General features: G+C 37.1%; 2 protein-coding genes across 3 annotated transcripts in view; one reads left to right on the forward strand and one right to left on the reverse strand.

Moving 5' to 3' along the window:
• Positions 1-577: 577 nt before the first annotated feature.
• On the forward strand, positions 578-2,497 carry LOC127790551 (universal stress protein PHOS34-like). The gene is made up of 4 exons (XM_052320111.1): positions 578-1,259; positions 1,469-1,572; positions 1,774-1,892; positions 2,250-2,497. The coding sequence occupies exons 1-4, from the start codon at positions 950-952 to the stop codon at positions 2,326-2,328; spliced, it is 612 nt and encodes a 203-aa protein (XP_052176071.1). The 5' UTR covers positions 578-949; the 3' UTR covers positions 2,329-2,497.
• Positions 2,498-3,627: 1,130 nt separating this feature from the next.
• LOC127790349 (rhomboid-like protein 15) overlaps positions 3,628-13,608 on the reverse strand; it is a 29,630-nt gene continuing 19,649 nt past the window's right edge. For both annotated transcript variants that reach the window (XM_052319815.1, XM_052319814.1), the window contains exons 7-13: positions 9,930-10,024; positions 9,789-9,858; positions 5,454-5,638; positions 4,676-4,730; positions 4,511-4,567; positions 4,205-4,279; positions 3,628-3,827 (exon numbers count right to left, since the gene is read on the reverse strand). In XM_052319815.1, coding sequence (XP_052175775.1) covers positions 3,822-3,827; positions 4,205-4,279; positions 4,511-4,567; positions 4,676-4,730; positions 5,454-5,638; positions 9,789-9,858; positions 9,930-10,024 — 543 coding nt within the window. In that variant the 3' untranslated portion in view covers positions 3,628-3,821. The remainder of the gene's footprint in view (positions 3,828-4,204; positions 4,280-4,510; positions 4,568-4,675; positions 4,731-5,453; positions 5,639-9,788; positions 9,859-9,929; positions 10,025-13,608) is intronic.

Consider the following 13,608-nt stretch of genomic DNA (forward strand, 5'->3'; position numbering starts at 1 on the left):
AAAATTATCTCCCATTTAGAATGAATGAATTTTATAAAAAATTTTGAAATCATTTCCAATTCTAATTTTTTATGTTTGGAATAAAAAAGGTTATGGAATTCTATTACACTAAACTAATTACCAAAATAGGTGGAATTTGAAAATAAATTTTATACTTGAGCATAAAATTTGTTTCTGAATAAAAAATGCTCCATCTCTCTCTCTCTTCTATCATATCTTTATCTTAATTGTCGATGTTGACGTTGACATTGGCCCTTACCACTTTGATGTCACAGTCTAGATTGTAAGTGATATATATTTTTTTAAATATAATTTTATTCTGATGTCGCAGTCGAGATTGTAAGTCATGTTTTTTTAATATAATTTTATTTTAACTATTTTTTTTATTTATTTGAATTATTGAATATAATATATTTATGTAATTCTTAATTCGAGAATCAATTTTGAAATCCAATATATATGCATACTTTCTAGAATAAAAAAATCTGATTATTTTTTATATTAGAATAAAAGTATCTATAAATCAAATTCAAAATAGAAAAGGATGATATAATAAATATTTATATTGATAGGTAATTTAGATACTGTTCAGACCATCATTTTTTTTTTTTTGGTGATAATTATTGTTTCTTGGTATAATGCTACTTGATTTTTAATTTCTTTTAATAATGAGCCGTCACATGTCTCGAACTCGTAGTATTGTTTCTAACTTTTAGTTTGGGGGTATGATTCTAATTATTAATTGTAGAAAGAGATATAATGTTTCACAACATAGGTGGCAAGAAACGAAAGGGGATTTGCGAGTGCGTAAGGTGGCATTCTGCATGGATGCCGCGTGTCCCGTCACAATCCTGTAATTAGGCGCCAGCAAGCAGGGCATTTGTTAAATTCCTCCAGGTCCGCCACGCATAACTACACAAACGAAGTGTCGGTTGCTTGAGAGCGCAAAATGGAGAGCCAAGCGGTTGAGACGAGTACTGCGGTCGGCGCAGGAGACGAGGCGGCGCCCGTGCAGGTGCAGGAGCAGGAGCAAATGCCGCCGGTGCTGGAGGAGAAGAAGCAGATGAAGGTGTTGGTGGCCGTGGACGAGAGCGACGAGAGCTTCTACGCTCTCCAGTGGGCTCTCGACCACCTTTTCCCGTCCCCGGCGGTTGCCGCCGGCGTTGCGGCGGTTGCGGAGCCCAACCAGGAGTTGGGAATGGTCACCGTTACTCATGTTCTGTACCCTTTCCAGACCTACGTCCTTCCGGCTGGACCTGGTAAGTTCTGGCATCCTTCGCCTCCGTCCCCACCTATTTTGAATCCTAATGGTGGGACCGCTTGTCAGGCCAACCTTTGGGTCCGTCCTATTTTGATTTAAGGAAAACTATTTTTAATTTTTCAGTGAGATTTTTTTTTATTTTATTCAGAAAGCTCAGTTACAACAAAAACAACAACAAATTTAGATAATTTTGCATGTTTTATACAGCGGTGATTGCGTCATCAACAGTGGTGCAATCCGTTAGGACAGCCCAAGAAAAGAATGCAGCTGCGTTACTATCTCGTGCATTGCAGATGTGCCAACAAAAGATGGTTAAGTTTCTCTGTTAACTTCGCAACAATTCCTGTTCTGATATACAATAATACTTGAAACAGTTTAATGTTAATCGGAAGAAAAAACTTAAGATTGGTGATTTAATTAGTTTGTCCTTTTCGAACTCCTCCTTGTGCCATAAATAAATATGTTGCCAAGGGCAATATATATTGCTTGTTGAGCTGTGTGTGCGTGTGCAGATTAATGCAGAAACTTTGATTCTTGAAGGGGATGCCAAGGAGATGATTTGCCAGGCTGCAGAACAAATGCATGTTGATCTTGTAGTAGTAGGTAGCCGTGGACTTGGCAGGGTGAAGAGGTATGCATGTTTGAACCCTGTCAAATCTGATTGATACTGATGGAGGTGAGAGAGATTTTTATGCCTTAATATATTGCATTTGAGAGAGGAGATGGAATGAAATTAACGGATCGGAAAGGATTCTCCTTGTTTGCGACACATGAAATGGAATTGGGCCGATGGGAATACTTTCCATTCACTTCCATCCAAAAAGCCTACTTGTCATCCCCTAAATTGAGGGAGAATGAATGAAAATTTATCCTTTTTTTCCCCCTTCATTCCATTACTAAATCTCTTCAACAGATGGGGTTGAGATACAAATTAATAAGCCAGTCCATTGACATAACAGTGCTGATCTTACACATTTTTTTTGTGCAGAGCCTTTCTGGGGAGTGTAAGCGATTACTGTGCGCATCATGTGAGGTGCCCCATTCTCATTGTCAAGCCACCGAAGTAGTGAAGCCGCCAATGCCAACGGTTGTTGCTGTCAGCTCAAAGTATGGATCAGTGATTTTGTAAAAACTTAAGCGGTACCTTCTAATATTTTAAGGCAAGCTGAACTCTTTTCTAAGCAATCATAACTCTGAAGTTTCAGTTGCTACATATATATATATATATATATATATCTTGACATCTCAAATTTGTCATCACAACGAACATCCCCACACATGATTGTGGTGGCCTCTAGCTTGAAATTTGCGAGTTCATTCTTTCAACCATAGTCTTAGCTTGGCAGCAATTAGGGGTGATAAAATAGGTTTGCGAGTTATAATCGTGTCATGAAGAGATATATATATAACACGATTATAACAAGCACGAACACGATTAATTAATTGTGTCAAAACCCTCAACCCTAACACATACATATTTATTAAACGGGTTATACGACATGACACACATAACTCATTTAATAATTTATATATTTTATAGATATATATATATATATCATTTTATAATTTTTATAACTTGAGATTCAAAAACTTAAAAATTTATATATTACATCTATTAATTATAAATATTAAATTATAATCATAAATTTTTTTAATACATAATAATTTTTAATTTATTTTTATAAATTGATCTTAATTCTTATATGATTTTTTATATAATCGTAATAACATTTTCAAATTAATCCACTAATTCTTTTAATTAAACATATCATTTCATGTATAATCATATTAACGTATTCGGGTCAATTCATTAACCTATTTAATTAATCAAGTCATTACATATCTAAACGAGTTAGACAGATTGACTCGCTTAAGATACAAAAATAACTGTCACTCGTTTATAACCCGAACCTGATTAACTCAAACCCTAATCTGCATAACTCCGTGTCTACATAACTCCTGTCATTTCATGATTACAGTTTCATGCCGTGTAATCAAGTCCCGTCAAAAATTGCCAGCAGCAATGGGAAGATTAAGATTTTGTTTAGATAAACACACAGCGAAAGAACCATCAATGAGCGGGCAAAACTGTGAAGTAGGAAATATTCCAGTCCTCATCACTAAATGCATAATAAATCAGAATTGGGTCAGCCAGCAATATCCTAGAGAAATCACTAAATGCCTATCGACATGAGGAGGTTTTGAATTGCCAACCCAATATTCAAGCACAGGACCCGCCGCCGCTCATGTTCATATATCACGAGGTTTCTGTTACCACTGACAAAATTGAACTTAATTTGTTGAAAATACTTTGTTTCTATTTCATCATTTTCAGGTGAGGAGAGGGAGGGGGGGTAAAGTATATATGCTGACAACACTGCTGTTTTTCTGATGATTGAAATTAATTCAAATGCATATAAACACCAGCAATTCCCTGGCTAGCTATTAAAAGATTGTTGAGACTGGCTGGCTATAAACCATATACAGTGCCCTGATATTGGGACGTACAATATAACTCAGCCCATGTTAGACCTTTGCAAATGGAAGTCAGCTTTCAGATTCACCCCTGCATGCATGGGCAATGTATTTATCAATCATAACCTGTCACTATGAATATAAAGTTTAAAAAACTAAATTATACTTGGAAACGTTGAAATTTCACTACATTATAGCATCTAATCCCATGTTCTAGAAATTACACTGACCTCCCCTCTGTTAAATGGGCATTAAGAAATCCATGTTAAGTATATAAAACATCAAAGGTATATCATGTAAGGTTAAATCTAATGGCAGGAGGTAATATAACACAACTTTTGAATAGGAGCGGTAAATGTAATTTCTGAAATGTGATTAGTACTACATGTATTTACACTAAACCTCAAGGATGAACGGCTTACTTATACTAAGAGAAAAAAAAAAAAAGAAGAGGTGTCAAGTCCTTACTTGTTGGGTCATAAGGATCTCCACTGCTACATCTAAATCCCCATCAGCAGCTGCCACAGCAACTTCTACCTGCGTCTGAAATAATCCGATGCAATTGCTTTCAAAATCCACACCAGTTCACTTTCATGCATCAGGAATTGATCGCATGGATTTTTATGATGTTACTCAAAATGATGCAGTAATATAGGTGTGCAGGTTTCTTAAACAAACCCATTTAGGTCATCCAAACTCAACGGCAGAATAGAAACCAAGTAGTTTTATGACAAAACCATCTTAAAGAATGTAAGATAGAGGTAGTAACTTTACCCTCTCAAAACCCATTGCTACAAGCGTTTGGATTTCTTCTTCAGAGACAACATATCCCTGCATTCCGCAGGCACAGGCCAATATAACAAAAACAAGCTAAGAACCAGGCTAGCTTAAAGGATAAGAAGAATAAAAGGGTTCAACAAATATGTTGCAAACAGAAACCTGCTGGCGTGCAATGCCTCCGGTAGTTGCTGTTGGACCACCTACTGGTGACTGCCTGAACGATCAAAATAATTAACAGATGAATAAGCTATCCATGATAAAACATGGGGTGTCAGAGAAACATGAATTAGAATAGAGATCTTCTGAAGTAAAATGGCATGTCTAACTAATAAGCTTAGCATGCATTCGACAAGGCCACTCACTTGTTCCCCGCGTCAAGGTAAATCTACACCTATTCAGCTAACCTTAGTGAGATGCAGAGGTACTGGTGATCCCATTTTTAATCCATTTTTATATCACAAGCACAACTATAAACCACAGCTGAGACAGGAAGAGGTGTTAATTCCATTCTACTGTGAAATACAACAAACTGTCTGGAAATAGCAAAGGAACTCAACTCTCCAAATAAAGCACAGTTTCCAAAAACTCTGTACTCGCTACTGCATTCCATTTTGCAGAAAACTGAGAGGTGGAAGGGGCCTTAGAGGGACATCCCCTTCCAATATACCCTTTTTGTTATCAGAAGTGCAGAAAACATCTGATGGGTCCATTCCTTATATTAGTCTAGAAAACTAAACAGAATTTAAGTTTTCCAATTATTGAAATTCCTGAAATAATTGAAAAGACTACTAAAGCAACAGAAAATGAAGTTTGGTCTTAAAGGCAGAATGGAGCCCCAGATCATACCAAATCAGCAAAGCATTCAATCAAAGATTAAAGTGCTGTTGAAATATGGAAATCAATTAATAAATATACACCAGTTAACTCTTTCTAATACCTTCCATTGACAATCTGCTGGTTGGCACCACTTGCTGTTCGCTCTAATGGATGGCTGGTGATGCTACTATTATCCAAGAGTCTAGCCTGTAGGCTCGAATCAGAAGTCACAGTGGAAGCTGTTTGACTTCGAGCAGAAGCAAGTGTTCTCCCTGTCCCAGGAAACCTGCTACTATCTTCTGTTGACTGTGCATTGTAATTGAAATTAGTAAACTTCTCGAGAGATTCATATAAGTAGAAGTCATATGAAAGGTGAATTTCATTAATCTACAAACATGAAGGGGATAACATAAAGATTGATCTTCAAAAGCAACCAGAATTGCTGTCAAATATGATCTATACTAGAACTCCAGAACAGTATCAAATGGTGGCTCCTGTGAAGCATACTAGTGTTGCTTTTAATATTTATTTATTGATTGATAAGTTACATTTATTGCTTTTTGTTAATGCCAAAAGAGCATAGATAAAATATAGAATCATAATATTGACAACCATGAGATGTTTTCATACATTCCAGCAAGGATATAGGTGCAGTGTAAACAAATACAAGCAGCGAAGATTACAATATCTATATGTATATAATTTGGTGATGCAAAATATCGTTGAATGTATTCGGATAAAGGAGGAGAGTTGTGTTAGATAGCCGACAGCTAACGTAAAATTTAGTCGAATCCAAAACATGAACTCTAGACAAATTATGAAAAATCATTTGGGTGTGGGCGTAACCCTTCATAGCAACGCACTACACTGCCCGCGTGTAGTGTCAAGTGAGTTAGGGCCACTGCATCGGCGCCCGAATGTAGTGACAAATGAGCAAGGGTTCCCGTATTTGCTTAGACGGATGTGGGTAAAGAAGTTAGTCCAAAATCAAAATCAAAACCAAAACCAAAATCAAAATCAAGAACAAAATCAAATTCAAAGTCAAAGGCAAAAACAAAATCATAGATTAAGGATTGAGTCATGGAACATAGGAACATTAACAGGCAAAACTATGGAAGTGGTAGATGTGATGATTAAGAAAAAAATTAATATTATGTGCCTTCAAGAGACGAGAGATGGGTAGGGAAAAAAACAAAAATGTTGCCAGAAAATGGATATAAAATATGATACATAGGAAATGATCGAGTAAAAAATGGAGTGGGGATTATTATGGATAAAAGCTTAATAGATGAGGTAGTGGATGTAAAGAGAATAGGGGATAGGATTATTATGGTGAAGGTTATTCTAGGAAGAATGACTATGAATATCTTTAGTACATATGCACCACAAGCGGGGTTAGGTGAGGAGATAAAAGCAAAATTCTGGGAGGACCTAGAGGGACTCATACAAATGATATCAAGAGGAGAGAGAGTGATTATAGGAGGTGACTTAAATGGTCACGTGGGTAGAGACGGAAACGGCTATAGAGAGGTACATGGAAGGTATGGATTCGGGGAAATTAATAATGAGGGTAAGTTTATTCTAGATTTTGCAATGGCATATGGGCTCATCATAACCAATATTAGGTTCAAAAAACGGGACGAACACTTAATCACATATAAAAATATCACATCAAGCACCCAAATAGATTACTTCCTCATGAGACAAGAGGACCAGGTATATTGTAGGGATTGTAAGGTGGGATTGTAAGGTGATACCGGGAGAGTGTTTGACTACTCAACATAGACTTCTAATACTTGACGTCCAAGTAAGAAATTGGAAGAGAAAAAATCACATAAAACAAAATCCAAGAATCAGGTGGTGGGATTTAAAAGGGGAGAAACAACTAATCTTCAAAGAAAAATTAAGGGGTAGAAGAGAATGGAATGGAGAAGGACAAACAAACCAAATGTGGAGAGAAATGACTAATGCCCTGAGAAGCACAGTAAAGGTAGTGCTTTGAGAGACAAATGGTAGAGCCCCTAACCTGAAGAAGTACAATTGAAAATTAAAAATAAGAAAAATTGCTATAAGGTTGTATATCAGTGCAATAATGAAGAAAATCAAAAAAATTATAAAGAATAAAAAAAGACAGCAAAAAAAGTTGTTAGTGAAACAAGGTCAAAAGCATACAAGAATCTATATAAACGACTTGATACAAAAGATGGAGAAAGAGATATATATAAATTAGCTAAAGCAAGAGAAAGAAAAACAAGGGATTTAAATCAAGTGAAATACATAAAAGATGAAAATCAAAATGTATTAGTGAATGAGGGAGCGATTAAGGAGAGATGGAAGGAGTATTTCACAAAATTATTCAATGATAATGGCGACACAAGAGTTAGGTTGGGACATCTTAGTAACTCCGAAGGGAACGTGAACTATACATTTTATCGGCGCATAAGTCCAAATGAAATAAGACAAGCATTAAAAAAGATGAAAAATCATAAGGTGGTGGGACCGGATAATATACCAATAGAAGCATAGAAATACATGGGAGAAGAGGGCATCTTCTGGCTAACGAAATTATTTAACGCGATTCTTAAATCAAAAAAGATGCCATATGAGTGGAGGAAGAGTACTTTGCTCCCTATATATAAGAACAAATGAGATGTTCAAAATTGTGAAAATTATAGAGGAATTAAGTTAATGAGCCATACCATGAAACTCTAGGAGAGAGTAATAGAACAGAGGCTCAGAAAACAAATAGAGGTCTAGAAAAATCAGTTTGGTTTCAGCCTGGTAGGTCAACAATGAAAGCTATATACCTACTGAGACGCCTAATGGAAAGGTATCGAGAGCATCAGAAGGACCTACATATAGTGTTTATAGATCTAGAAAATGCCTATGATAGGGTCCCTAGAGAAGTATTATGGAGGGTTTTAGAGAAAAAATGAGTCCGAATAGCCTATATACAAGGCCTTAAAGACATGTATCATGGTGCAGAGATAAGGGTCAGAACATGCGGAGGGGATACTGAATTGTTTAAAATTACAATAAGATTGTATCAAGGTTCTGCACTAAGTCCATACTTATTTGCTTTAGTAATGGATGAACTCACTAAAGAAATTAAGACAGAGGTGCCATGGTATATGCTATTTGCAAACGACATAGTGTTGGTGGATGAAACAAAAGAAGGAATAAACACTAAGCTTGAGTTATGGAGAAACAATTTAGAATCTAAGGGATTTAAATTAAGCAGAAAGAAAACAGAATATATGGAATGTAAATTTAGTAAGAATGCAAGAGTGGAGGATATTATAATAAAATTGGAAGATCAAATCTTACAAAGAAAATATCATTTTCAATATTTGGGATCAGTGATTCAAAAAGATGGAGAAATTCACGAGAATGTCACACATAGAATTAAGGCAGGTTGGCTAAAATGGAGAAATGCATCGGGGGTGTTATGTGATGATAAAATCCCATTAAAACTGAAAGGAAAATTCTATAGGACAGTTATAAGACCAGTTTTGTTGTACAGCTTAGAATGTTGGGCAGTCAAATACCAGCATGAGCAAAAGACGAGCGTAGCGGAGATAAGGATGTTAAGATGGATAAGCAGTCATACAAGAAAAGATAAAATTAGAAATGAAGTTATTCGTAATAAAGTAGGAGTAGTGCCAATAGAGGAGAAGATGAGAGAGACTAGACTAAGATGGTTTGGTCATGTGAAAAGGAGACCAAGAGACGCTCCATTGAGGAGAGTCGATGAAATGGAACAATTAGTCAAAAAAATAGGTAGAGGCAGACCTAAGAAGACTTTGGGAGAGACATTAAAGTTTGATATGAAATATATGGACCTCAATGAAGATATGACAAAAGACAGAAATACATGAAAGTCTAGAATTCATGTAGCCAACCCCACATAGTGGGATAAAGGCTGGATATGTTGTTGTTGTTGAATGTAACATCCAGAAAGAGAGAAACTTCCATTCAGAACATAAGAACGTCCATACATATTTCATCAGAAAGCAGCACAAAATAACAATGGGAAAAATAAATGTCTTTTCTCAATCACAAAAATAAGGAAATAAGAACAATCCATTCAAAAAAGGGACCATACAGTCAACTCATTGCCCTCCACTATTTTCCTGCCACATGGTCCAACATCACAAGTTGTATTGAATTTACAACAGGACAATAATTTGTAAATTGTCATTGGCAGCAACTTTGACCAATCAATATAGACATGCAGAAATAGGAAGTTTTCCCCCTGTTAAGAAGGTTATGGAGGAACCAATAGAACAAAGGCAAAAACTGAGATAAACTACCATGAGAAGGTTCCATAGCAATAGTAACAGAGAATGCAGCAATTCTAGCAAATACAACTATTTGTTTTAATGTTTTTAACGTGCATAAAAATCTAGACAGAAAGAACATGCATCTAAAATAGCCATGAAGACTGGTCCAGTACCTGTGCAGATGTTTGTCTTTGAGGCATCCATGAAGAAAGGTTCCTCCATATATTCCCAGATAGCAAACCACTGTTTTGCCAAGAAATGTCACAAAGGCCTCATGAAAGGGGATGAAGGGAGTGAAGAGAAATGTAACATACCTGGATGTTGTATTTTGACTTGAATAAGTAGGGATGTAGCCTGAAGGGTTGCCACCAGTGCATAATATAAACTTCGGTCTCCTCACGCAAGCCGACTAAAAATCAAAATTTAAAAGCTCGTAAGGTGTAAGGCTTAGCTTTCTTCTTGTGTAAGTTAGTCAAGTTTTGTATATGGATTCCTTTTCTTATGCATACTCAATATTTTTGACAGAAAAGAAAAAAAAAAAAAAAGAGTAAATATCCAAATCTGTAGAAAAAGCTTCTTTCTATTTGTTACAGCTGAGTTGTTCCAAGATAAATACAGTCAAAACTATTTCAGACACCAATTTTCCAAATGCTTTCTCGCAAGTTGATCTTATTTTGGAACCAATTACTAAATTATTGTCTGGAAAAAAATAAAATAAGACTAAAATAAACATCACCCAAACTACAAGCAAAGCTCAAATTACTACAATATCATTAATGTATAACTTCTATGAAGAAGCTGATATATTGGTAGTCTGGATATCAAAAATACCTTTGCAGACAAAGCTATACCCATTTTAGTCAGTTTTTCTATGAATTGAGTTTCTATAGGCTTCTGTAATTACTCTAAGAGAGGAACCGAAGAAATGGGAAGAAAAATGTATAAAAAAAGAAGTCTAGCAAGTGTGAAAGAGCATATTACCTGAGTTGCTGTTACTGTATTTATGCTGATGATTATTCAATTAGTTGTGCTGTTGTTGTAATTTGCTATATAGTAGGTTGCTTTGATATGCACTTATGTTGTCGTTGTTCAATCTTAGTTAGGCGGTGGCTTAGGCTTGCTGAGTATATATAATCAGCAATGCCTTCATTTTATGTATCTTTGTTCTCATTTTGTTCATTTTATTTTCTCTAAGTAAAGATCCAAGTATTCTTTTCTCTCGATTGTGCCCTAGCTTCTTTGCCCTAGTTTCATTCGTTTCATAGTATCAGAGCCTTTAACCAAAGTCTATGGTGTCTAACTCCGATCACAGTGCCTCCTCTTCCCTTCCACCGCATTCTTCTTCATCGTTATCCTCTGCCTCGCAGTCAGACTTTGCTGCGATGGCAAAAGCCTTTAGTTATATGCCAATTAGGCTGGATCCAAATAACTACATCCTTTGGAAGGCGCAAATCTCAGCTACAATAAGAGCCTACGATCTCCAGTCATTCCTCAACAAGGCACCACCTCCAGTAAAATATGTGACGGATCGGAATGGCTGGTGAAGACAGATCTCCTATGATGAATCCAGAATATTTGAGTTAGATGCGATCAGATCAGCTGCTGCTAGGCTGGCTTTTCTCCGCAATTGACAAGGAAGTCTTGGTGTAGGTGATGCATTGTGAATCGTTTGCCGAGGTATGGTCATCTCTTGAAAATACATATTCTTGCCAAACTATTGCCAAATCATTTCAATTAAAGCAGCAGCTTAGATCGATTAAGAAGAATTCTCCATCAATAAATGACTATGTTCTTAAGATTAAAACGATTGGCCATTCACTTGCTGCTATAGGAGAGCTTCTAAGTGACAAGGATTTGCTTCTTCCAATCCTCAATGGACTAGACCACAAGTATGAGACAATCATTAGTCTCATTACTTATCAAATGAATGATATTGGTCTTGAAAAAGTCTAATATTTGTTGCTAATGCATGAGCAAAGATTAACTTCTAAGAATCTGTCGCATTCATCTATTAATGTTGAGTCTATCATGCCATCCTCTATGCATGTTAATATGACTGCATATACACCGAGAGGTGCTGGAAATTTTATGAATAATAGACGTGGTTTTGCACAAAATAGAGGTGGTTATGTAAACCAAGAGGGAAGAGGTCGGGGTAGACAATCTGGTAGAAAAATTTACTGTCAACTATGTGACAAGCCAGGGCACTTTGTTGATAGATGTTATCATCGTTTTGATAAAAAATTTCAGAGAAATTCTACTCCTATGTCTGGTTAGAGTTTTGGTCAGAATTTTGGAAGATCTTCAGTGGTTCCTCAGTCAGATTTGAGAGCATTTTTAGCCTCCCTTAGTGATTCTAACGACATGAGTGATCTAGATTCTATTCAAGGGGCTCATTATAGCCATTTTTCTCAGCCTCTTGATAATACTCCACAGTCTTCTTTGTAAAACCCTTCTTGGTTTGTTGACTCCGAAGCCACAAATCACATAACCTCAAATCTCATCAATCTTTCTTTGCATGCTCCTTACAGTGGTAGTGATAAAGTCTCTGTTGGTAAAGGTAAGCAACTTTCTATCTCTAGCATTGGTCTTGGACAATTGCATACTCAAACTAAACCATCTCTACTATTTCATTGTCAAAAGTCCTACACGTTCCTAACATGAAAAAGAATCTGATTAGTGTCTCACAACTTACAAGAGACCATAATCTTGTTGCTGAATTTAACTCTCATTCTTGTTTGATTAAGGATAAGAATTCCAGCAGGTGCTACTCAAAGGATGCCTTAAGGATGGGCTTTACCAGCTGAGTTCAGCACTTGATCATGCTGCTTCTAGCGCTCCAACCCAGCCTGTTGAGTCTAATTCAATTGTTAGCGGTACATTTTTGTCAAAGTGTAATGTTTTTCCTTTAAACAAATGTAAAAGACAGCATCAATTTTGTCATGGACTGCCACCTAGTGTTCATGTAGCTCACAATGATAAGTGTCACGCTCGATCCTTGTAGAAGAGGTTCCTTCCGGAATTCTGGAAGGGACGATTAAGCGGGAAGAGTTTGGGAGGGAAAGAGAAGAGCAGAATGTAGAGAGAACGAGAGACGTGTGAATGAGAATGAGAGGGAAAGGAAATCAGTGGAATAATCCTCACGAGTTCCCCATCCTCAGCTTATCTCTATTTATAAGACTTACAAGTGGGGCACGGCAGTTAGGCAACTGCCCAAGCACGCGCCAATTGAATTGGCAACCAGAAAGTATTACAATTCTGCCACTATACTACCCCTTACAATTATACCCATCTACCCTTATACCTCCCATTACAATTATACCCTTGGGCTATGACAATTCCTGCCCCGTAAAATATTTCTTGACCCTAAGAAATTACAATAGGCTGGTGGTTCGAGGGAAACGTTGCAGGAGATCAGGGAGGTATTCCCATGAGGTATGATCCGGATGGAGGTGGGACCATTGCACTAAAACCTGCGTCAGGGGAGCTTGGTTCTAGTAGATCACCCGTTTATCCAAGACTGCCACTGGCTCGGCGGTGGACTCAACATTTTCCAGTGGAGTCGGCAGTGTGGAGCTGGAGCTGTCAGACGGGCTTATGGATTTTTTTAATAAGGAAACGTGAAAGACGGGGTGGAGGCCTACTCCTTCTGGTAACTGAAGACGATAGGCAACCGGCCCTACCCTTGCCACAATTTTGAAAGGCCCATAGAATTTAGGACTGAGTTTAGAGATGGGTCCTTTGTGAAAAAGGTGCTGTTGGAATCGCTTCACCTTTAAGTATACCTCGGTGCCTTCCTCAAACTGTCTCTCGGTGCGGTGCTTGTCTGCTAGCTGCTTCATCCGTTGGCTGGCTAGGACCAACTCCTGCTTAATAGTGAGCAAAGCGTCATGTCTGTCCTTTAGGTACTGGTCTGCAGATGTCTCTTGAGGAGAATAATGTATTACCGCTGGGATGATGGGTGGCAAGTACCCAAACAAGGCTTCGAAAGGG

This window comes from Diospyros lotus, chromosome 14 (assembly GCF_014633365.1).
Source record: "Diospyros lotus cultivar Yz01 chromosome 14, ASM1463336v1, whole genome shotgun sequence".
Taxonomy (NCBI): domain Eukaryota; kingdom Viridiplantae; phylum Streptophyta; class Magnoliopsida; order Ericales; family Ebenaceae; genus Diospyros; species Diospyros lotus.